This window comes from Anomaloglossus baeobatrachus, chromosome 8, assembly GCF_048569485.1.
Source record: "Anomaloglossus baeobatrachus isolate aAnoBae1 chromosome 8, aAnoBae1.hap1, whole genome shotgun sequence".
In the NCBI taxonomy this organism is placed as follows: Eukaryota; Metazoa; Chordata; class Amphibia; order Anura; family Aromobatidae; genus Anomaloglossus; species Anomaloglossus baeobatrachus.
The window spans coordinates 244,553,237-244,576,813 of NC_134360.1; the positions used below are offsets into that span (position 1 = coordinate 244,553,237).

Genomic DNA, 23,577 nt, shown 5'->3' on the forward strand with positions numbered 1-23,577 from the left:
GAGCAGGACGTAACATCCCGCCCACCTCCTTCCTTCCTCATTGCGGCCGGCGGCAGGTAAGGAGACGTTCCTCGCTCATGCGGTGTCACACATAGCGATGTATGCTGCCGCATGAGCGATGAACCACAACGCTAAACAACCCTTACCGATTTTTGACTTTGGGACAACCTCTCCATGGTGAACGATTTTCACCATTTTTGAGGTCGCCTAAGGTCGCTGGTAAGTATTACACGCTGCGATATCGTTAATGACGCCGGATGTACGTCACTAACAACTTGACCCCGACGACCAAACATTAACGATATCGTAGCGTGCAAAGCCCCCTTTAGAGGTTGGGCACTACTTGTATATTGATGGTCTATCCTTTGGATAGGTCATCAATGTCTGATTGGCCGGGGTCCATCACCCCGCATCCCCACCGATCAGCTGTTCCTGGTACCGACGGCTGCAGAAGGCTACCAGAAATGCTCAGTTCCAGAGCTGTCCCGTCTTCTGATCGTGGCCACTGCTGGGTACTTCACATTTGCCTCCTATTGGTTTGAATTGGAGACGGATGTGTAGTACCCGTTGACTAGACAGCTCCAAAACTGAGCAATTCTGGCCACCTATTGCCACTGCTGATTGGTTACAGAGCTCACATGTGTTAAGAATGTCACGTGGGAATGTAAATTCTAATATTGCTGGAACCGCTGCGACATCACAGGTGAGTATAGTCTTTCTTATATTTATGGGGGCGCACATGGGGAATGAGAATGTGCTGTCCTACTAGTGGACAATCCCTTTAAGACTCATAAAAATCTGATGTCGTTTTAGATCACTTTTTATCCAGTAATATGGAAAAGTATTAAGCACTGCTACATATCTTTATAGAGGAACTACTTTAGTTTATGCAGTTTTCTTTCATATATAAAATTACTGAAAAATAAGTGAAAATATGCCATATCATTGCAGACTATGTAATTGTGCCCGAGTGAGAACGAAATAGCAGGAAACATGATTGTATTATCCAGAATTTCATAAGAGGAACTTTGATTAATTTCATATGTAAAAGAAGAGATGTGATCAGGATTATTGCTCTACCCTTTCCTGCTGAGGGACCCGTCACCGGGTGACTCGGAGTCTTTAGTGATACTTTATACGTCACCATTGTGCCCACACTGTGTATATTGCACTATGGGAATTGTGATATTTCGTACAACTTGGTTTATCCGTTTGCTAACTAAACATACACCGCACATTTATTGCTTCCCTCCCCCATATATAGTTACACATTGTTCTTGTATAACAGAATTATTGCTTTTATAAATGCCCATTTGAAGGATCAGAAATGTTGCTCTGAAGGCTTGTTCTTCCCACGCGTCGCTGGCCGGTTGGTTTTGCACGTTGCATTGGTGGCTTTTCATTATGTATATCTTGCTCTAATCCTTGCAGGTCATGGGGCTGGAGCCCTATCGGCACACTCCTCATTATACAGATTCCTATTCTTAGTCGTTGTGTAAAATATACATTACATGAGTGATCGGTAATGCTATCGTTATGTAAATATTAGTGAACCATTTTTCCCAGAAACGGCATGACTGATGAGGAGACGGCGTAAGGGAACGGCTCACATCGTTCTTTCTAGGTTTTGGGCACACGAGACAACAGAATATTTGAGCAGCACGGTGCATTTGTCAGTGCTACCAATTAGTAGCATAAGGTGGCTCAGTGGTTAAGACTTCAGAATTCCAACACTGGGAATGCACCTAGGATTTCACTGTGTTGAGCGCCCTCGTTGGCTGCCGGCAGTGTTTTCTCTGGCTGGTCTCCCCGAGATCAGTGATTCTTTTGTCTTGTTGGTCTACTAGGCATTGCTCCCACCTGGCCAGAATCCTACTCCACACTGATGAGGGGCAACACCCCGAAACAGCTGACTGTGGATGGATACCTGGCCTTGGTAATTCCCTTGTCATATCTTTAAACTCGTCAAGAGCTGGATATTGACTAAAAGGGACACTTAATATGGTGGTTATGGTGGTCTCCTGTAAAGAGCCACTCCTTGGCTAGGTCCTTCCCGGAGAGATATCTGGCTATTTTCTGTGTTCTGTGTTTTTCCTTTATGATTTGCACACTGGGATTGTGGCATGTTCATGCAGCATCTGCAGGTGAACTATAAAAGCATGGCTGGGGGGTAAAAAAAAATTGGAAGAGCAATGTGAAGTGATCAGTTGAAAGCAATGGATTGGTTTCCACCCAAGGTCTTATACATTGGGTTTGCAGGGTCTCTTCGGGTTCATACATGCTGTGTTTCCCCAAAAATAAGACCAGGTCTTATATTATTTTTTGCTCTGAAAGATGCACTAGGGCTTATTTTCAGGGGACGTCTTATATTTTCCCATGAATCACAATCCACATTTATTCTTAAACAAAAAAAAATCAACATTTATTCAAATATAACCATCATCACATTCTGGAACATCAACATTTTGTGTCCAGAACGAGTCCTATAGTGGTGGGTACAGATCATATTTACTAAGGTTTCAATTACCTGCTTAAATTTATTATTCTCTATGTACTGGTAAGTTTACCCACAAAAGAAAACAGACACCCCCTAAAAGAATCGCACTTACCAGACCCCAAACAAACATCGTTTGGAAGTGAATGGGCTCTCACATACAGATCTGCGTCGCTGTCAGATCTCCCTGCATTATACAGCGGTTGGCTCCCCCTGGTGACCAGAAGCAGTATCACTTGTGAAGAGTCATACTGATACCCGATTTATGTGTGATAGCTGCAGTACAATGCAGCTGGAACAGCGAGGGACCTGACAGTGACCCAGATCTCTGTGTGAGAGCCCATCTACCATCGGCACGTTCCAACTGTAATTTTTTTTAATCTGGTGACTGCGGGTTTTATTTTGGAGGGGGAGGGTCTGCTTTCTTTTTATGGTGTTTGCTTTCTTTTGGGGGTGTCTACTTTCTTTGATGAAGAGTCCGCCTGTATTCTTTAACTGTTTTAGCTGCTTGGACACTTTCATATGGAATCACAACTAGGGATTATTTTTGGAGTAGGGTTTATATTTTAAGCATACTCAAAAAAGCTCCCTAAAGGATCTCTTGGCTCAGAAGGGGCTCCGTTTAAATGAGAGAGCCGCTCTGAGTCTTCTAGCAGCCGCTTATCATCTCCCGGAAAACAAACAGATCGGTTGTTGGAAATATGACGGGTTAAATAAATGAATAATAATTAAAAAAAAATAAAAAATTAGCCCCAATTTGTTCATAATAAGAGGCTATATCATGAGCCACATTAGGGACATGGAAATGATGATAACTGACATTTATGTTCAGTGTTTTTGCTTTTCAGCTCCGCTTATTGATCTTTACTGCATTGTGTATTGTCTAAAAAGCCTGCTATATCTTCTCTTTTATTTTGCTCACCTGCCATGCTTTGCACTGCAGCTTCACTCACCTGAATTAGTTGTGTCCAAGTACAAACTCAGCAAGAAGTAAATGAATGGGGAAAGGATTTCATATGTTTAGGATTTAAGGAGCTTGTACCAAAATATTTAATGTGACAACTCATGTGAGTTTGAATCTTGTGATAACATTTCCGTACAGATTATGAAGTGCAGATTATAGGATCCACCGCATTCTCAATATTGTTACAATTAGCTGCTGACGGGCCAAAAATTTGCTTTTTCAAAGAACTTTGGAGCAAATCCACCTTCCACTCCGCAGCAGAAATCTTGAGTCAGTGGCGGATTCTGCTGCTCATTATCCTCAGTCCGCGGTGGGTCTGCAAAGTGCAAATCCTCCCTGTGTGAACAGTCCCTAAACCGGGAAAGCTTGCCGCACTCTTCCACGTTCCATAATCACCATGTTTCCATCCACAGGCTTGTAAGTTGTAATATTATTTCATAACTATACGTTTATTTTTTCCTTTTCAGAATATGATCGTCTCGGATTTCTACTTAAACTGGATTCAAAGCTGTAAGTGAAATCGTTCTTCATTCCCTTGTTGCTTGTGGTGTGTAATGGCTTTCCTATTATATGTTCTGATTTCTGGAAAACAATTTCTGACTACATGAAACATTATATTACAAATCATTATGGGACAGTGCCATCTTCTAGGAAGCAGTTTTGGATTTGTTCTTTCAAATCCTGAAGCCTTTTTTCTATAACCCCCTTAAAGGGAACCTTTCATGTCAAAAAAACGTTATTAACCTGCAGATGTGGGGTTAACCTGCACATTAATAGCGTTTTAAAACAAACCAGCCATCAACCGCTACCAGGAAGAAATTAACTTTATTCTTCCCTTCAGCCTCAGGCTTTCAGTCACAGAAACAGTTTCTCACTGCCCAGTATACAGTGAGCCACAGCTGTAACCATGCGTCAGCACCGACTGACAGCCAACTCTACAGTAGATCAATGTAGGCTGTCAGTCAGTGCCAGATGCAGTTACAGCCATTGCTCACTGGATACTGAGCAGTGACTGAAACTGTTTCAGCCGTGCACCTGTGACTGAAAGCCGGAGGCTTCGGGAAGAATAAAGTTGATTGGGTGTGGGTTCACAGAGGTAGTGTCAGAGAAAGGGAGCTGAATGGAGTAACAGATGATCATGTGCTGTGCCACTGTCTGAGGCTGAAATATATCAAACTACAACAGACAGAAGCACTCCATGTGTGTATCCATCAAGCAGGAGAAAAGGGAGAAAAAAACAGAGCTATTGCTCACCTCGAATAGTTGTGCACATCAATGGTAAGGGTATGTGCCCACGATCAGGTCTCACGATGACGTCCTGACCTGTGGGGCCACAAGTCTCCTCCGCAGGAGACTGCAGCTGCTTGTGCCTAGGATCAGGGTTCAGTGCGCTGCGGTCTCTCGCTTGTGTTCTCCCTACGGAGGACACATGTGATTCTGCAGCAAACAATTGACATGCTGTGGCCTGGAAACACGCACCGCAGGTCAGTGTTTGCTGCAGAAAAACAAGCACTGTGGGCACAGGATTTCTAGAAATCCCATCCACTATGCTTGTACTGCACAACGCAGCTGAAGCATGCTGCGTCCAAAACACTGCAAACACTGATCATGGGCACGCAGCCAAACTGCGTAAGAGCTCTCCCCGAGCATTAGTTCACAAGGTGGACACACAGAGCTGAAGAGAAGGACTGGCGGGAAAATCAAGAGGCGGCATCATCCGGGCGCTGCCCAGGGAGGGAACACCGGCAACCAGCTCCAAGTAAGGAACGCTGTGTAACTGGCTACGCGATTCAGACGATCCGTCCACTTCATCAGACACATACACACATTAGAAATAACAAGACCGCTATATACGGCAATAATGATAGTATAAGTAAACACACAGAACTAAAACATTAAATAAACTAAGCAAAAAAAATTAAAAAATTACAACGCACCAAAAATGTGATCTATATGTGTATTATATATATATATATATATATATATATATATATATATATATATATATATATATATATATATATATATATATACACACACACACATACATACTGTGGTATAATACGACTCTTAGAAGTTCTGAAACATTTTTTTATTATAATTTTTTTTTTAAAAGTTATTGCTGGCAATCATCATCATTTCACCCATTTGCAGTACTGATTCCTGTAAACCCCTATTCAGACTACAAAATAAAAAATATTAAAACATATTAATTATTTATTGCTTCTGGGGAAAAGGGAATCCTTTCCAAAACTTTTCCTATTCCTTTTCCTCCTCCTTTTCTCTGCTTTTCCCTTTTCTTGATTAACGCACAATCCAAGGGCTGTTATTAAGTTATAATATATAGACTCCCATGTTCACACGTTCAGTATGTGGTGAGTTTTTTACCTCAGTATTTGGTCCGTTTTTTTACCTCCAGTATATCGCTCGTTTTTACCTCAGTATTTGGTCAGTATTTTACCTCTGTATTTGGTCCATTTTTTACCTCAGTATTTGGTCCGTTTTTTACTTCAGTATTTGGTTATTTTTTTACATCCGTATTTGGTCCTTTTTATACCTCAGTATTTGGTCCGTTTTTTTCCTCAGTATTTGGTCCGTTTTTTACCTCAGTATTTGGTCCTTTTTTTTTTACCTCAGTATTTGTTCACTTTTTTCCTCAATATATGGTCAGTATCTCGTCACTTTTTTACCTCAGTATTTGGTCCTTTTTTACCTCAGTATTTGGTCCTTTTTTACCTCAGTATTTGGTCCATTTTCTACCTCAGTATTTGGTCCTTTTTTACCTCAGTATTTGGTCCATTTTCTACCTGAGTATATGGTCCGTTTTTTACTTCAGTATTTGGTCATTTTTTTACCTCCATATTTGGTCAATTTTTTTACTTCATTATTTGGTCCGTTTTTTACATCCGTATTTGGTCTGTTTTTTACCTCAGTACTTGGTCTGTTTTTTACCTCAGTATATGGTCCGGTTTTTTTACCTCAGTATTTGGTCACTTTTTTACCTCAATATATGGTCAGTATCTGGTGACTTTTTTACCTCAGCATTTGGTCAGTATTTTACCTCAGTATTTGGTCCATTTTTTACTTCAGTATTTGGTGAGGGTTTTTTTTACCTCAGTATTTGTAAAACAAAACCAGGAGTGGAACAATCGGAGGAAAAGTATAATAGAAACGGGCACCACTTCTGCATTTTTTTACCCACTCCTGGTTTTGGCTACAAATACTGAGGTAAAAAGTCACTAAATACTCGACATGTGGCCGTACAGCTTTAGAGCGCTATGAACCCAAAGATTAACCCCATATTTGCAGGTATTTAGTGTTTGGGGACCTGACAGGTTCCCTTTGAGTAGTCAGTGTCCAAGAACTAGGTCTCGTCATCAGCCATGATAGACCAAAGAATGAGAGGCCTGATAGTCCTGGACGCTTCCCATTAAACATCACTTCCTTATTTCAGCTATCCATTAAAAGCCAATATAACTATACAATGATTATTTGTTATTTCTTTAAGGCTATGTCCACTCAAGCGTATTTTCTTTGAGTGATGTCTGTGGAAAATCTGTCCTCACACAGACAGCCTTGGGATCAGTGTTATTCATTTAGATGACATTTTATTTCACATGGTCCCATATGTCCGCGTAGAAACAAATTGCAGCACGTACTAGTCTCTTCCGTATTTCACATAAGTCTATGTGTATGTTCACACATTGCTTTTTTGCTCCATTTTTTCAGTTTTATGCAAATTAAAAGCTGCTTTTTACAGTAGCAGCAAAAGCTACGAGATTTCAGAAATCTCATGCGAACATTTTTTTTTCTTAACTGAAATGGAAAACTGCTGCGTTTTTGCAGAAGGCAGCATCAATTCTTTCAGTGTTTTTGCAGCTTTTTTTCGACCATTGAAAGCAATGAGAAAATGTAAAAACTCAACTGGGTTTTTTGCTACTTTAGTGGTGAATGAAACTAACTTTATTTAAACATGTACTGTAGACAAATGACACCAGAAATGCAGCAAAAATACAGCAAAACCTGCTTTTTTGAATCAGCTTATAACTGCCAAGACAGCAGGCTTTGCTGCAGAAAAAGCCCTATGGATATGTGTGCACATTGCAGATTTGGTGCAGAAATTTTCTGCATGAAATCTGCACCTTCTAGCAAAAAAACGCACCAAATATATGCATACTTTTTGGTGCGTTTTTTGCGTTTTTGTGCCATGTGTTTTTCATAATGAAGTAATTGGGTGAAAGGGCTAAAAAATGCAGGAAAGAAAACAATGCTGCAGATTATTTCTGCACCAAATCTGCAAGTAAGGCTAGTTTCACACTTGCGTTGTGCGGCATCCGTCGTATTGCGTTGTGTGACGGATGTAACGGATGCGTTGTATATAGTGGCACAACTGATGCGACAGATCCTGCAAAACAACGGAAACCGTTGTAGCTTTTTTTTCAGCAATTTACTCAACTGAGCATGCGCAATTGTGTACACGGATCCGTCACAGGAATCCGTCAAATGACGGATTCTGACGGATTCCACCACCATAGGCTTCCATTATAAAAATAACGGACGCCAATGGAATCCAGCACATTGCGTTTTTTTGACGCTCTGGGAAGCGCAGAAAAATGCTACATGCTGCGTTCTTTCCGCCCAGCAGATGCAACACAGCTTCAGCCGGCAGATGCAATGTAGGACCATCAGTTGCAATGCGTCGTCCATACAAGTTTATGGGAAGCAGCGGAATCCGTTAACGGATTGCGCTGTTTTTCAAAACGGCAGATTGCGACTGAAGGAAAAAAACGCAAGTGTGAAAGTACCCTAAAAAAGAAGCAACGTGCACACAAAACTTCAGAAGTATCATTCACTTTGCTAGGATATGCGGATATGGACCTTACGGTAATCTGCACCAAATCTGCATGAAAAACGCACTGTGTGTGCACATTGTGTCTACAAATAAAATCATCTCCTATTCGGATCAACCATATAGCATCTGCTGATTTTACAGATACATTGCCATTATTAACATAAAAATTTTAATTGGTCTCATGAATTTTATTCCCTTTTGATATATAAAAATGAAAGACGTACGGATAACGATAAAGATGAAAATTAATCTTCATTTTTCTGGATTAAGTTAAGGATTATTTTTTATATTCGGGTCCGAGCTTCGATTTACTGCAAGCAATAAAATCTTTATTTCATAAGTAGATAACGCAGGAGCAAACGTCCTTCTTTTGACTTAAAGAGGTTGTCTACTACTTTGACATTGATGGTCTATCCTTAGGATTGGTTATCAATATCTGACTAGCCGGGGTCCGACACCCCACACTCCTGCCGATCAGCTGTTTTCAGTCTGGCTGCGACCGCAGGCAGCCAGTAATGCTCAGCTCCGGTGCTGCTCCGTGTTCTGATAGAGGCCAGTACTGCACATCCATTTCGCATTGATTAGAATAGGAGTCGGATGTGCTGTACCCGGCCACGACCGCTATCAGAAGACGGAGCAGCGCCGGAACTGAGCATTTCCTGCTGCAGCTACCGGGAATGACTGATTGGCGGGGATGCGGGGTGTCTGACCCCGGCCGATCAGACATTGATGATCTATTCTAAGGATAGGCCGTCAATGTAAAAGGTGGTGGACAACCTCTTTGGAGCCTGTGGAATAGTAGAGGATGTAAGTTACAGTAGTTTGATCCTTTTTCTTTGATCTGCTGGTGGTTCTATAATGACATTATATTGAGGAGCATATGTGGATGTGGCGGTGATTATACCAGGGAAGACATCTGCTGTCGCTCGACCAACTATATTGACCATTGCCCTATGTAGAAAAATGTCTGCCGGGCCAGATGATGAACATGTCTCGATTACACAGATCTTCTTTTGGATACGGGAGCAGAAGCAGGATTTTGTTTAGGTGTTGATAGGCGACTGTGATTTTTTCTTTTATATTTCCATCCTCGCTCTAATAGAAACCTCACATCTGCAGCTTCTTATCCATCTCATCTCATAGTGCATTAGCTGGAAATGGTAAATTTATGATTTACGCTTCATCTCCTTGTTGCAGGGGGTCTCTGGCATTAGCTGATTCGGGCCACGTCCCGCCATATTCATGATGATTTATCCGCCAGATGACAGGGCTCCCGCCTCATACATTCCAGCTGTGCACCCCTTCCCTGATACCAGACATGCCGTTGACTATAAACCTGGTATTATAATGCCTCGCTGTCACCTGTAGCAGCTGTAAATCCTACAGGAATCTTTTTTTTTATTATTTTTACGATGGTGTTGAACACACAGGTCTGTAATTTGGGAATATTTACCTTGCAGCCATTATTCAGTGACCGTCTTGGATCCGCTCAGTATGGTGGAACTGAACTACATAATTGATACCAGGCGGTCACAGATCTGACGACAAAGACATTAATGTGGAAACATAATTCTGTTTTCGCCTTTGATTAATCTGTGCAGATGATGATCAGAAACATATAGCAAAAGTCACATTCTGCATAAGTCCCGTCCTGTCATTGCACAGCGCTTCCACCCTGGCGTCATTGTCGGATGGAGTCTACGAGTGCCGATCGGCAGCACTTATCCACCGCTGATCGGTGGTAAACGATGCCCACTGGGCGATCCGTAATAAATTATTCATGCACATAGGCTGCCATTGTTCTCCAGTTGTGACCCAGTACAATGCACCACTGAGAATAATGATCTTTTGCGCTGCACAAAATATAATTTGACCTATTGTTTCAAACGGATTTTTGCATTACATGCATTTTAAAAGAAAAAATGTTGCCTTTTTATATCATGATCTTTATTAAAAAACAAGAATAGTAAGCTTGTCACTGGGGCTTTATTAGATTTTTACAAGAAGAGTTTTCAGCAGGTTCTTTACCAGCAAAGGCATGATTGTAACAGTGATTTATTCCGGTACATCTATAAACACAGGATCCACTTGTCACATGGAGATTTTCTCTAACTTTGCTGACTGTCATGGCAGCGTCGTGCACTGTTCAGATTGCTGATTCTAACACTCTGCCTGAGAGATTCTCTTGTGTCTGGGAGCAACGCAGGCAGACTCGGGTGTCGGGCAGCTGTATGCTGATTCATAGGCAGGCTAGCAAGAGTTAATTTCTGCTAGTCTGCTTGTTTGCTCTATTTGATTACCTGTTGTAAGGCAGCCTATCACACTGCAGCCCACCTATATATACTGGCTGGGTCCTTCCTCCTATGTTTCCTTCCTGCTCTTGTTTTCCTCCTAAATCTCTTATTGTCTTATCGTGTGTGTGTGTGTGTGTGTGTGTGTGTGTGTGCGTGCATGTGTGTGCAGAGTTTCAGAGTGTTGGTTTTTATCTGTGTTTAACATCACTCTCCTCCTCCTTCCTTCTCTAGTGGGAGAGGGTGGGGGGAAAATCAGACTAGGTCTGGTCAGGACCAGGGCCTGGAAGGGGACTCTGGCGTCCCCACCATTAGGAGTATCCCTGGGATTAGGGATAGCATAGGGCCCCTTAGCTTGAGAGACAGCCTAGTGACCCTTAAAATGAGGACAAGCCTCACAACTTCAATCACTCTGAATTGTTTAATTAGAGGTGCAGAGATCCCAGCCGCTTGACTTCGGTCTTACGATTAGAAGCAAAAGATGAAGAAGAATTAGCACGTCTTACAATTTGAACAATGTTTAATCAAAATCCATTAAAATTTGTACATATTCCCGTAACACGTTTCTGGCTGTGAGCCCTTTAATCGTAGCGTTCCCCACCATTCACAATGATCAGTAGATGCCTCAATATAACAGATAAGATCCAAATCTGCTCATTATGGATTATATGGATTTCCTGTAAGAACAGGTGTAGTCTAAAAAAAAAAGCAACTAAAAAATTGCTAAATGTGTGTGTGTATATATATACAGTCAGGGCCAGAAATATTTGGACAGTGACACAAGTTTTGTTACTTTAGCTGTTTACAAAAACATGTTCAGAAATACAATTATATATATAATATGGGCTGAAAGTGCACACTCCCAGCTGCAATATGAGAGTTTTCACATCCAAATCGGAGAAAGGGTTTAGGAATCATAGCTCTGTAATGCATAGCCTCCTCTTTTTCAAGGGACCAAAAGTAATTGGACAAGGGACTCTAAGGGCTGCAATTAACTCTGAAGGCGTCTCCCTCGTTAACCTGTAATCAATGAAGTAGTTAAAAGGTCTGGGGTTGATTACAGGTGTGTGGTTTTGCATTTGGAAGCTGTTGCTGTGACCAGACAACATGCGGTCTAAGGAACTCTCAATTGAGGTGAAGCAGAACATCCTGAGGCTGAAAAAAAAGAAAAAATCCATCAGAGAGATAGCAGACATGCTTGGAGTAGCAAAATCTACAGTCGGGTACATTCTGAGAAAAAAGGAATTGACTGGTGAGCTTGGGAACTCAAAAAGGCCTGGGCGTCCACGGATGACAACAGTGGTGGATGATCGCCGCATACTTTCTTTGGTGAAGAAGAACCCGTTCACAACATCAACTGAAGTCCAGAACACTCTCAGTGAAGTAGGTGTATCTGTCTCTAAGTCAACAGTAAAGAGAAGACTCCATGAAAGTAAATACAAAGGGTTCACATCTAGATGCAAACCATTCATCAATTCCAAAAATAGACAGGCCAGAGTTAAATTTGCTGAAAAACACCTCATGAAGCCAGCTCAGTTCTGGAAAAGTATTCTATGGACAGATGAGACAAAGATCAACCTGTACCAGAATGATGGGAAGAAAAATGTTTGGAGAAGAAAGGGAACGGCACATGATCCAAGGCACACCACATCCTCTGTAAAACATGGTGGAGGCAACGTGATGGCATGAGCATGCATGGCTTTCAATGGCACTGGGTCACTTGTGTTTATTGATGACATAACAGCAGACAAGAGTAGCCGGATGAATTCTGAAGTGTACCGGGATATACTTTCAGCCCAGATTCAGCCAAATGCCGCAAAGTTGATCGGACGGCGCTTCATAGTACAGATGGACAATGACCCCAAGCATACAGCCAAAGCTACCCAGGAGTTCATGAGTGCAAAAAAGTGGAACATTCTGCAATGGCCAAGTCAATCACCAGATCTTAACCCAATTGAGCATGCATTTCACTTGCTCAAATCCAGACTTAAGACGGAAAGACCCACAAACAAGCAAGACCTGAAGGCTGCGGCTGTAAAGGCCTGGCAAAGCATTAAGAAGGAGGAAACCCAGCGTTTGGTGATGTCCATGGGTTCCAGACTTAAGGCAGTGATTGCCTCTAAAGGATTCGCAACAAAATATTAAAAATAAACCAAACCCAAACAAAATATTTTTTATTTGTCCAATTACTTTTGACCTCCTAAAATGTGGAGTGTTTGTAAAGAAATGTGACAATTCCTACAATTTCTATCAGATATTTTTGTTCAAACCTTCAAATTAAACGTTACAATCTGCACTTGAATTCTGTTGTAGAGGTTTCATTTCAAATCCAATGTGGTGGCATGCAGAGCCCAACTCGCGAAAATTGTGTCACTGTCCAAATATTTCTGGGCCTAACTGTATATATATATACATATATATATATATATATATATATATATATATATATATATATATATATATATAGTTTGGGCACATCTGTTATGTTAACCTTTTTTACTTATACCAATTTGGGTTTTTGCAACAGCTATTTCAGTTTCATATATTTTTTTGCTGGTCATTGAAATCGGGTGAGACTGATTGGAAGGACTTTGCACCACAACAGGTTAAGTGCTGCTCCTATTTTTTGCATTATATATATATATATATATATATATATATATATATAAAAATGTGTGTGTATATAATATATAATTTTTTTTAATACAGACTGCGATAAGTAAAAAAAAATAAATTGCCAAATATTAAGAAAATATAAATCTAATACAAAGACCTGGTTTAAGCAGTAGGTAATTTTTAGGCTTGCTTGTCCTGGTTGTGAATACCTGTATACATTGATATTTGGGTGTAAAGTGTACACAGGATATACATTACATACATTGTCGGATGAATGAAGCAGAAAGATAGGTGGGATGCGTGTATGGCGATCCAGTGACATGGCGTCTCATTGTGTGTCCTGGGCCTGACTCCATATTGAGTTACTATTGTATCTGCACTACAAGAGAGCCTTCACTCATCCCCGCAGCCTGCGCCTCGCTGACTCCTCGCTGCCGCTTCTCCTTCCTCACTTCCCATCACGGCTACAATTAGTGAATTCTTGCTATAAGACCCCGAATCATATGGGAAAAGACAGAGAGGGCAGAGAGGAGGCCGGATTCTCTTACAGTGCAATAAACTCCTAGAAGTCTCATTACGTCTGTTTCCTATTATCAGGAAGATAAACTTGAGCTGCACAACGTATTTTCATCCCTTGAGTATTATGATGTGATCTATTATTTAAAGTGCTGATAACACGTAAATACTTATAACTCACGTCCAATGAGAAAATCAGCTGCGGTTATTTACAACTTATTAATGTAAGAAACGTCTACATCTACAACCCTGGATGCGGCTATACACCACTTCACTCGAGTACAGTTGTTTGTGTCTATCCAGGTCCAGAAACAGATGTGTTCTCTGGTATAATATAAAAGAAAAAAAAGATGTAGAAGTATAGATTTATCAATGAGGTTGTCCAGTGCTCGGATCACCCCTTCTCAATTAGTATGTTTCCCCCAAATAATATAATATCACCTATACTCGCCTCCGGTGCTGGCACTGTTCCAGCGGAGTTGGCACTGGCTCTCCCGGGACTTGCTTAACATTATTATGCAATCCCAGCCACTTTACTGTCACCTCTTTAAGATGTAATTGACATCCGGAGGTGGTGCAGGAGCAGCCGCAGCTCTCACGTCCTCAGGGTGTCTAATTTGGGATCAGACATTCGGAGGAATCATGTAACATAACAAACTGCTGTGTAAAGCCCTGTGTCTCGCACAAGGATCGTATCGCATCGCACTGCTTGGACCGGTCGCCAGCTCTTCTGACAGGAGTTTGCAGCTGCATAGAAATACAAGAAGCTGACCTGCTCCTGTCAGGAGAGCCGCAGTCTGGGTGATGCGATGTGATCCCCGTGCAAGTAACACGCAAGTTTGACCCCGGCCTTACCGGCATCCCTGCACTGTCCTGTTGCCCTCCCTTGGCAGGGACACTGGCACACTCACCCTCCCGGCCACTCAGCGGTGTCCTCTCTGTGCTTGGTCCCTGACAGTGCCTCCCAGGGTCTGCACACGCCACACAGGCCTCCTGGGAGTGCTCTTAGGGCACACGCACCTTTTTTTAAAGGGCCAGTAAGCCCTAACTTGGCAGTGCCTCTCAGCCTATGGCTGAGAGGCATCAGGTATTTAAGGCACCCTCCTCTTAAGGAAGGTGCCTGGGCAACGTGGGCTATACATTGCTAATTTCAGGTCCCTAAGTGCTGCTGCTAATACCAGTCTGTGTTCCAGTAAGGACTGGGCCATTGAGTTTAGCTTATAGAAAATCAAATGCAATACTATTGACCAGACTGTTATTGGCCATGGGAATTTAGTAAGGGTTGCATATACATAAGTGTCTAAAAAGTTTTGTCTAGCCTTACCCTTCTATAAAAAGTGCACATTCTCTTTTTTTGCCAATAGCCTGACAAGCCTGAGAGCGGCGTCTACTAAATGGTAAATGGCTTAAAATAGTCAACAATGTGTGGATCCATTTTTGGCTGATTTCAGGAATGCATATGTCACCTTCACGTCACTATATAGTGCCAGAAGTGGTTATTACAGCCGACTGTTAAATATACAAGCTTAAACTAGAGAAATACTACTAATAAAGGTAAAAGGGCTGAATTCTGCAAGGCGGATGCAAACCTGTCCACAAAGAACTGATCATGGATACTATACTAACAAACCTTATTCTATGATTCAGTAGTCTGTATTCACGTTAAAGCCGGTTATTAGACTGGCACCACCGGATATAATGGGAATTGTGCCATGTACCAGAATGAGAATTGTAAAGAACAAAAAGAAAAGCCGCTACTATCAAAGGCACCAAGACCATATAAGAGGACTGAAAACTAATTAATATCAAAAAGCCAATATTTTATTGGATACAAGATGTACAAACAAGATTAAAAACAGTTCAAAGACAATCATGCATAACTAGGACGCTACAAGATAACACATGCTGAAAACCTACCTTAATCCACTATAATATATAGCAATAAAAATGGATTAATTTATATAATAAGTAGCAAATGTATGTATGAACAGTATGTAACGTGGGACTATGGGGATAGCAGGAAACCGGGGCCCCTAAGCTGACCCTCAGACTAGGTGGCCCTATGCTATCCCTATTATCAGAGATACCCCTAATGGTGGTGATGTCTGAGTCTCCTTCCTGGCCCTACTCCTGACCAGCCCTGATCTTATACCCCTTCCCCCAGGGGGGCCGGGACAGGAGTGTAATTTAACCCACAGAAATAGACAAAGAGTGGGAAACCAAAACTCTGTCACATAGCACACACAGAGGTATAAGACAACAAGAGATTAGGAGGAAAACAAGAGCAGGAAGGAAACAAGAAGACGTAGGGCAACTGCACAACAACTCCAACCACAAAGCAACTCTTTCTCCAGCAAATCTGGGACACCACAACTCACAGACGAACACAGCATAAACTATAGTTGACATAGGTAGACTCTTTCCTCCAGCATAAAAAGGAGGAGCAGAAGTGATTGACTTCCTTACAACATGTGGTCAAAAAGCCTAACAAGCAGACTATATTGACCAAGAAAAACCTCTAAAACGTCACATTTATTGAATTCGTTTTAGAGGTTTTTCTTGGTCAATATAGTGATCCTCTTGACTATAAAATTTAAAATTGGTTTTGTAACAAGCAGGCTAGCAGAGGTTAACTCTTGCTAACCTGTCTATGAATGAGCAAAAAGCAGGTCGAAGCCAGAGTTGATCAGAGACACCATAGAAACCATTGAATTGAGTGTTAGGCTCTGTTCACATTGCAGAATCTAACGCCACCATGACAGTCGGCAAGTTTTGTGCAAAACTCTGGTGACACAATAGCCCTAAGGTGACACTTGGAAACCCAATCAAGAAGAGGGGGTTTTTTTTTAGATGGAAACCTCCAGTATAATGTCCTTAGTGTAATATCCCACATAAAATATGCAGTATAACAGTAGGACAAGAAATACCAGATCCTAGGAGGCCTATGACCAAGTGGTGCAACCCAAAGAGCAAGTGGGCGAGTGTCTTCCTTTCTTTTTGTTCTTTACAAAGCCGGTTTTATGGCGTCAGATTTTCCATTTAATCATGGCATAAAAAAAGATGCCTAATTGAAATAATAATCTTTGGTCCCTACAAGTCTTATTAAATTGGTGACTCAAGTAATCTGAGGTGGCCCGGTTACTAGGGACTGTAGTTGTTAGGCCTTGCTTCCCTAGCAACCGGCCTGTCAGACATGACTCAGAGCCGCGTTCTCACACTGATGCGTGCCGTCAGTCTCGTCATTCCCCGGGCAGTTTGTATTAGTCATCCTCATTTTCTATATTAGGTGGAGTATCGCTTTAAGAAGAAATGTGACCTTGTAGGGTTTTGTGGCTCTTGCAGATCTCCTGCCCAGGGCCAGAGAGCGACAATCCAGATACTAGGCCACAGGACAAAAGGTGGCGCCATTATGTAACTCTGTCTCCACCTTTGTCTGGAGAAAAATCACATCGTTGTCACATTACTCATTGATGAAGCAGAATAATGGAAGTGATGGGGGTATTCAGCCCCTCGCACTTATGGCCATTCTGACGTCCATTTTTCACAGACGCGTTCTATCCTTGGTCTTCACAGATAGAACTTGTACCTATCATTGTCTATGGAGTTGTTCACATATGCAGGTTTTTTTTTGAGGACCGCAGGCCCACACAAATATCACCGACACATGACAGATTTGAATCCCTATCATAGATCAAAATTACCCATATACGTCTATGGGTATGTGAAAACTATAAAAATAATATTTATAGAACACCAATATATTCCGCAGCACTTGGTGAAAGTTAGATTAGGGAAGTGATTGACCTGTCTAATAAGATGTGTCTATTGGATATGATTAAAAATGTAGGGGCTAGGTATTAATACAATTATCTGGGGTAGTGCATTCCAGAAAACTGCCACAGCACGAAAGAAGTCTTGGGGATAGAGGTGTGAGGTTCGGATTATGGAGGGTGTTAGTCTTAGATAATGTCACGGGTGACAGAGAGTCATGTGATTTCTGGCTATAGAAGGTCACAGCGTTTGGGTGCACAAGAATGCTCCATGACTTTCTATTGTTCCTGCTTTTCAGTTTTCATTGTAATAAGTAGCTTTCCTGCTGGATTTTCATCTCTCCCCCTTTTGGACCCAGCAGGAGCTCTCCTTCCACCCAGCCGCTGATCATCACTATTCTCTTGGTGATTAAATACACCATGTTCCAAATTATTATGCAAATTGGATGCAAGTGTCTTAGCGATTAATAATGATCCTCAATTGATGGTTCTGTGTCTCCGGGGGTCTTTGGTCACTGAAATCAATCTCAGATACCTGTGATAATTAGTTTGCCAGGTGAGGCCCAATAAAAGGAAAACTGGATGCTCCACAATATTAAGCAGCCACAGTTTTCAAGTAACATGGGAAAGAAAAAGGATCTCTGCTGCCGAAAAGCATCAAATAGTGCAATGCCTTGGACAAGGGACGAAAACAGATATTTCACGAAAACTTAAGCGTGATCATCGTACTGTAAAGAGATTTGTGGCTGATTCTGAGCACATACGTGTTCGTGCTGATAAAGGCAGAATGAGGAAGGTTTCTGCCAGGCAAGTTCATCGGATTAAGAGAGTAACTGCTAAAAAGCCATTACAAACCAGCAAACAGATATCTGTAGCTGCTGGTGCCTCTGGAGTCCCTCGAACCTCAAAGTGTAGGATCCTTCAAAGGCTTGCTGTGGTGCATAAACCTACTATTCGGCCACCCCTAACCAGTGCTCACAAGCAGAAACAAATGCAGTGGGCCCAGACGTGCGTGAAGACTAATTTTCAAACAGTCTTGTTTACTGCTGAGTGTAGAGCAACCCTGGATGGTCCAGATGGATGGAGTAGTAGATGGTTGGTGGATGGCCACCATGTCCCAACAAGGCTGTGACGTCAGCAAGGGGGTGGAAGAGTCCTGTTTTGGGCCGGAATCCTTGGGAAACATCTGGTAGACCCCTTTAGGGTTCCTGAAGGTGTGAAAATGACCTCTGCAAGTATATAGAGTTTCTGACTGACAACTTTCTTCCATGGTACAAAAAGCATAAACGTGCCTTCAGGAGCAAAATCATCTTCATGCATGACAATGCACCATCTCATGCTGCAAAGAATACCTCTGTGTCATTGGCTGCTATGGGCATAAAAGGAGATAAACTCATGGTGTGGCCACCATCTTCCCCTGACCTCAACCCTATAGAGAACCTTTGGAATATCATCAAGCAAAATATCTATGAGGGTGGGAGGCAGTTCACATCAAAACAGCAGCTCTGGGAGGCAATTCTGACTTCATGCAAAAAAATTCAAGCAGAAGCTCTCCAAAAACTCACAAGGTCAATGGATGCAAGAATTGTGAAGGTGATATCAAAGAAGGGTTCCTATGTTACCTGTAACTTGGCCTGTTAGGATGTTTTAGATTTAAATAGCTTTTTATTTCAGTGAATGTGACCTCCTAATGCTGCAAATTCCACAAATCAGCATTTTCAGTTCTTTAAAACATATAAAATGTTTAGAAATTCTACTGTGCCTAATAATTTGGAACAGGAGGATTATACTGTTATCATTGGGAGGTTGCTTCAATAAAATTCGATGTATACTCTAACGGGTGATGACTTTTATTAGACTGACTGTCATTTGCACCGACCATTTAGGAAAATCAGAGAAAAATATAATTTGCATAATAATTTGGAACATGGTGTTGGTGATATTATTCAGTTCATTCTAGCTCTGTTTGCAAGCAGGTGGCTCGCTCTCATCTGTAGTATCATTGCTGAACTCCTGCCTGTGTCATCTGTGGATAAGTAAATCATGCACTTTTCCCTTGTGTCCTCCTTGTGTCTTCCTTTAGCATATGGTGGGGTTGACGAAGAGTTCATCCCACCCGTTCCCTATTTAGAATCCAGCACTAAGGATACCTAGGGTCAAGTATCTGGCTTGGCGCATAGGTGCGGAACCTATGTAGGGTGGTGAGGGACCCCAGGGACCAGCTGTAGGTTTGCTCAGGGGTCACATACCCCTTTCCCTAGATGCAGGGGTCCCCTTCCCTTACATTTCGCCACTCATTTGGTACTTCCCTGTACCTAGCCTGACAGATACGGTAAGTTGCAGAATGGAAAACAGTGGTAGGCTGATAGACAGAGATGAGGTAGGAGATGTAGGGTGGTGCAGAAATGTGGAGAGCTTTGTGGGTGAGAGATGAGTTTATATTTTAATTTGTAGTGGATTGGTAACCAGTTGAATGACTGGCACAGGATGGAGGCATCAGTGTAGCGGCTGGACAGAAATATGACCCTGGCTGTCGCATTCAGGATGGATTGAAGAGAAGAAGGTTTTGTTAGAGGGAGCCCGATCAGTTCAGAGTTGTAATAGTCCAGACAAGAATGAATAAGAGTGACATGGAGTGTTTGCAGGTTCAAAGGTGAGAAAAGGTCAGATTCTTGAGATGTTTTTAATATGCAGGTGACATGAGTGAGTGATAATTGGGTATAGGACAGCACATGGATGCCATCAGTGCTCAGTCCGTGTCATGCCTGTAACTAACACTGTAATGTAAAGGAGAAGCTTTACAGATTTGTTTTTTGATTTTCTCTGATGGTGAAAACTGAAATATGGACCAAACAGTGATGAAAATCGGACAAAAAACACTGATGACACTTGGACCGTTTTTTGCAAACTCACTGACATATGAACAAGGCCTTACTTTGACACAACGACATAGCAAGCCGATGGGGCCCATGCGTGAGAATATAGAACACATACACATGAGTAAAACACGGCACACCTGGCCTTTATAAATATGTTACTATTCATAGTTGTGAAGAATTTCCATGGCTGCAGATGTCCATGTGTTCACCACATTCTGGGAAATAATATAGACATGTTAGCAGTATTCCACCTTGTGCACACTGCATATAATGTGGCAACTATTCACATTAATGGCTTCATGTTTATCTGGGATCTGTTTTGCCATCACTTCTCATCAAATCACACTAATTAAAACTCAGCAATATTACAATGTGACCGTCCATTATCAGTTTTTGTCTTCTTTCTAAGTTATGGGGAACAGATCAAAGTATCCCTTGTTGCCTAGAAGAAAAACAAATCCCCGTAGGAACAAGAACTGAGGATAACAAATATCAAGAGTAAAGCATCAACAAAAAAAATCCCCCCAAAACTGTGCTTTCAGTTGTCCTCCAAGGATCCAGAAATGAGTTTCCGCCATTGCTTTCTGTCAGTTAGCCCAGCGGGTCATCCGTCTACTTGGGCAGAGCCGCTTTCAGAATACATCAGGTTGCAGATCAGGAAAGAGACCAGACAATGTCGGGAAACTAGATTTTTTATTTTGGTCAAATTGGATTGGAATAAGTAACGCAAAGTAATTTGTAGACATGATCACAGAGAAAATACAACATTCACCAGGCCAGGAAAGACCGGGACCACCGTGCTGCCCCAGTGACACTCTCTAATGTATCTGGAGATCTCGGGACGAATTTACCTAACAGGCGCTCTACTTAATACAAGGGTGGAATCACTACCCTAAGTGCGCGGTGAGGATCATTGAGTGTTCGGAAGGACCTGTCAGTGGGTTAGCACAATGACTTGCAAACGTATCTATAATGCTACCATCCCTTTCCCCTCTACCCCACATATAGCAGCAGGCTACCTGGGTGCCAAGGTTTACCAGTAACTGCAGTTTTAAGTGTGAACAGTTCAGTCATGTCTAAACTAGTTTGGCGCCAAAAGCTCATGGATGTGTGCACACTTCCCACCAGAAATTTCTGTGTGTGGCCTGAGCTCAGGACTTACAGCTGCATTCTTCCTGTACAGGAGTATCAGACTGAAAGCAGAGTATTGGTAGAGTCCAACGCAGTATCGGTATCTTCAGTAGAGTCAAACAGAGTATGTGTATCTTCTGTAGATTCAAACGGAGTATATATATCTTTGGTGGAGTCAAACTGAGTATATATACCTTCGGTGGCCAACAACCATCAGGAAAAAGTCACCAAAGGAACAAGTTCAGCCAAGGGTTTTTGTGCTGGCAACACCCGAGGATGTCTTCTGGATTTCAGTTCTTCGAATGGCAGCAAATGCCCTCTTTCCCGATGTGGCACTAACACCTCTCACAGGGGCAGCACACAGTCTATCAGATCCAGTACTCTCGATAAACGGGCCGAGAGCAATCCACCACACATCTACACTCTGCGAGCCTGATCCACACACTGTCCTGTACCTGACCACACAAGTCTTTAGTCCAGCCTGCTCAGAGACCCCTCTGGTGGACAGGAGGCGACACTGCAGGCGTCACCTCCACACTCTCACAAGTATTGCAGAGCTTGACAGTAGCGGTGACTACTCCACTCTGAATCCATGGAGGGTAACTAAAGCACAGTTTTTGTTTTAAAGCAAACTGAGCCTAGGGACATGAGTTTTCTGAAACTGGAAAACCCTTGTAACATGTTTGGTGGTGAAGGTGCTGCCTCAGGTCACAATGCACATGTATCAATGCACCTTTGTGAGATTTACCTGATTCCATGTTACTCGGGCTTCTGTGCTTCTAAATCTCCGTGCTTTGCAGGTTGTCAGTGCCATGAAATGAATCAGGTTGGATTTCATTAGACAGATGTGACCGAGCGACAACAAAGCATCAGGTTCTGGCTCTGCCCCGAAACCCGATCATCCCCAGGAACGTAACATCTGCACCACCCGGTATTTGATTGCCCCTTCTCCCCACCCCATCCCAATAATCCTCCAGACCCCAACTAATGAAACTAGACCCTAAACATAGAAACTCATAAAATCTGCCCGGAGTTGTGTATAGGCACAAGGTTTATGTTTCTTTTGCTACTTTTAATTGTTTTACTATATAAAATGGAGGGGGGGGGGGGTATTTATCATGTTCCCTACTGAATGAGTCCTGGACCAAGAGGCCTATAAGATATTCATTCACAGGAACAGACGCAGCCAAGTTTTCTTTATAAAAAAAAGTGTCCACTTTATTGAAGACCGCTAGAGTTGCTCGACATAGAATAAGAGGACCAGATGCTGGTCTATGGAGTCCGGTCACTATTTTATGGCATTTGCTTCTCCTCGACCATCATTTTTACTCTGGTTTAATTTGCTTTAAGAGTACATCACATTTACAAAGTTCGGAAATTGTTTTCTTACAATCAATTAAAAATAAATAAATAATAAATCTTTATTTTTATATAGCGCTAACATATTCCGCAGCACTTTACATACATCAGGAACACTGTCCCCATTGGGGCTCACAATGTAAAGTCCCTATCTGTATGTTTTTGGAGTGTGGGAGGAAACCGGAGAACCCGGGGGAAACCCACGCAGACACAGGGAGAACATACAAACTCCTTGCAGATGGTGTCCTTGGTGGGATTTGAGTCCAGGATCCCAGCACTGCAAGACTGCAGTGCTAACCACTGAGCCACCACAAGACTGCAGTGCTAACCACTGAGCCACCACAAGACTGCAGTGCTAACCACTGAGCCACCACAAGACTGCAGTGCTAACCACTGAGCCACCACAAGACTGCAGTGCTAACCACTGAGCCACCACAAGACTGCAGTGCTAACCACTGAGCCACCACAAGACTGTGCTAACCACTGAGCCACCATGCTGCCCACACAGCAGGTGTAGAGTTTAGTTTTGCTGTATGCTGGAGCTCAGTGATAGGTTTTGGTTTTCTAAACTTTTTGAATTATTAGACTTTATGTTTTAAAGGGAACTTGTCACCATCATCAGTGATCTCTTATATACACACCATTATAGAATACTGTATATAAGAGCCCAGGCCGCTGTGTAGAACATAAAAAAACATTTAGACT

General features: G+C 42.2%; 1 protein-coding gene across 5 annotated transcripts in view; it reads left to right on the forward strand.

Annotated features, from left to right (window-relative positions):
- The window catches only part of ST3GAL3 (ST3 beta-galactoside alpha-2,3-sialyltransferase 3), a 363,061-nt gene that overhangs the window by 181,120 nt on the left and 158,364 nt on the right, over positions 1-23,577 (forward strand). For all 5 annotated transcript variants that reach the window (XM_075320480.1, XM_075320479.1, XM_075320481.1 and 2 more), the window contains one exon: positions 3,926-3,968. In XM_075320480.1, the coding sequence (XP_075176595.1) occupies positions 3,926-3,968 (43 nt within the window). The remainder of the gene's footprint in view (positions 1-3,925; positions 3,969-23,577) is intronic.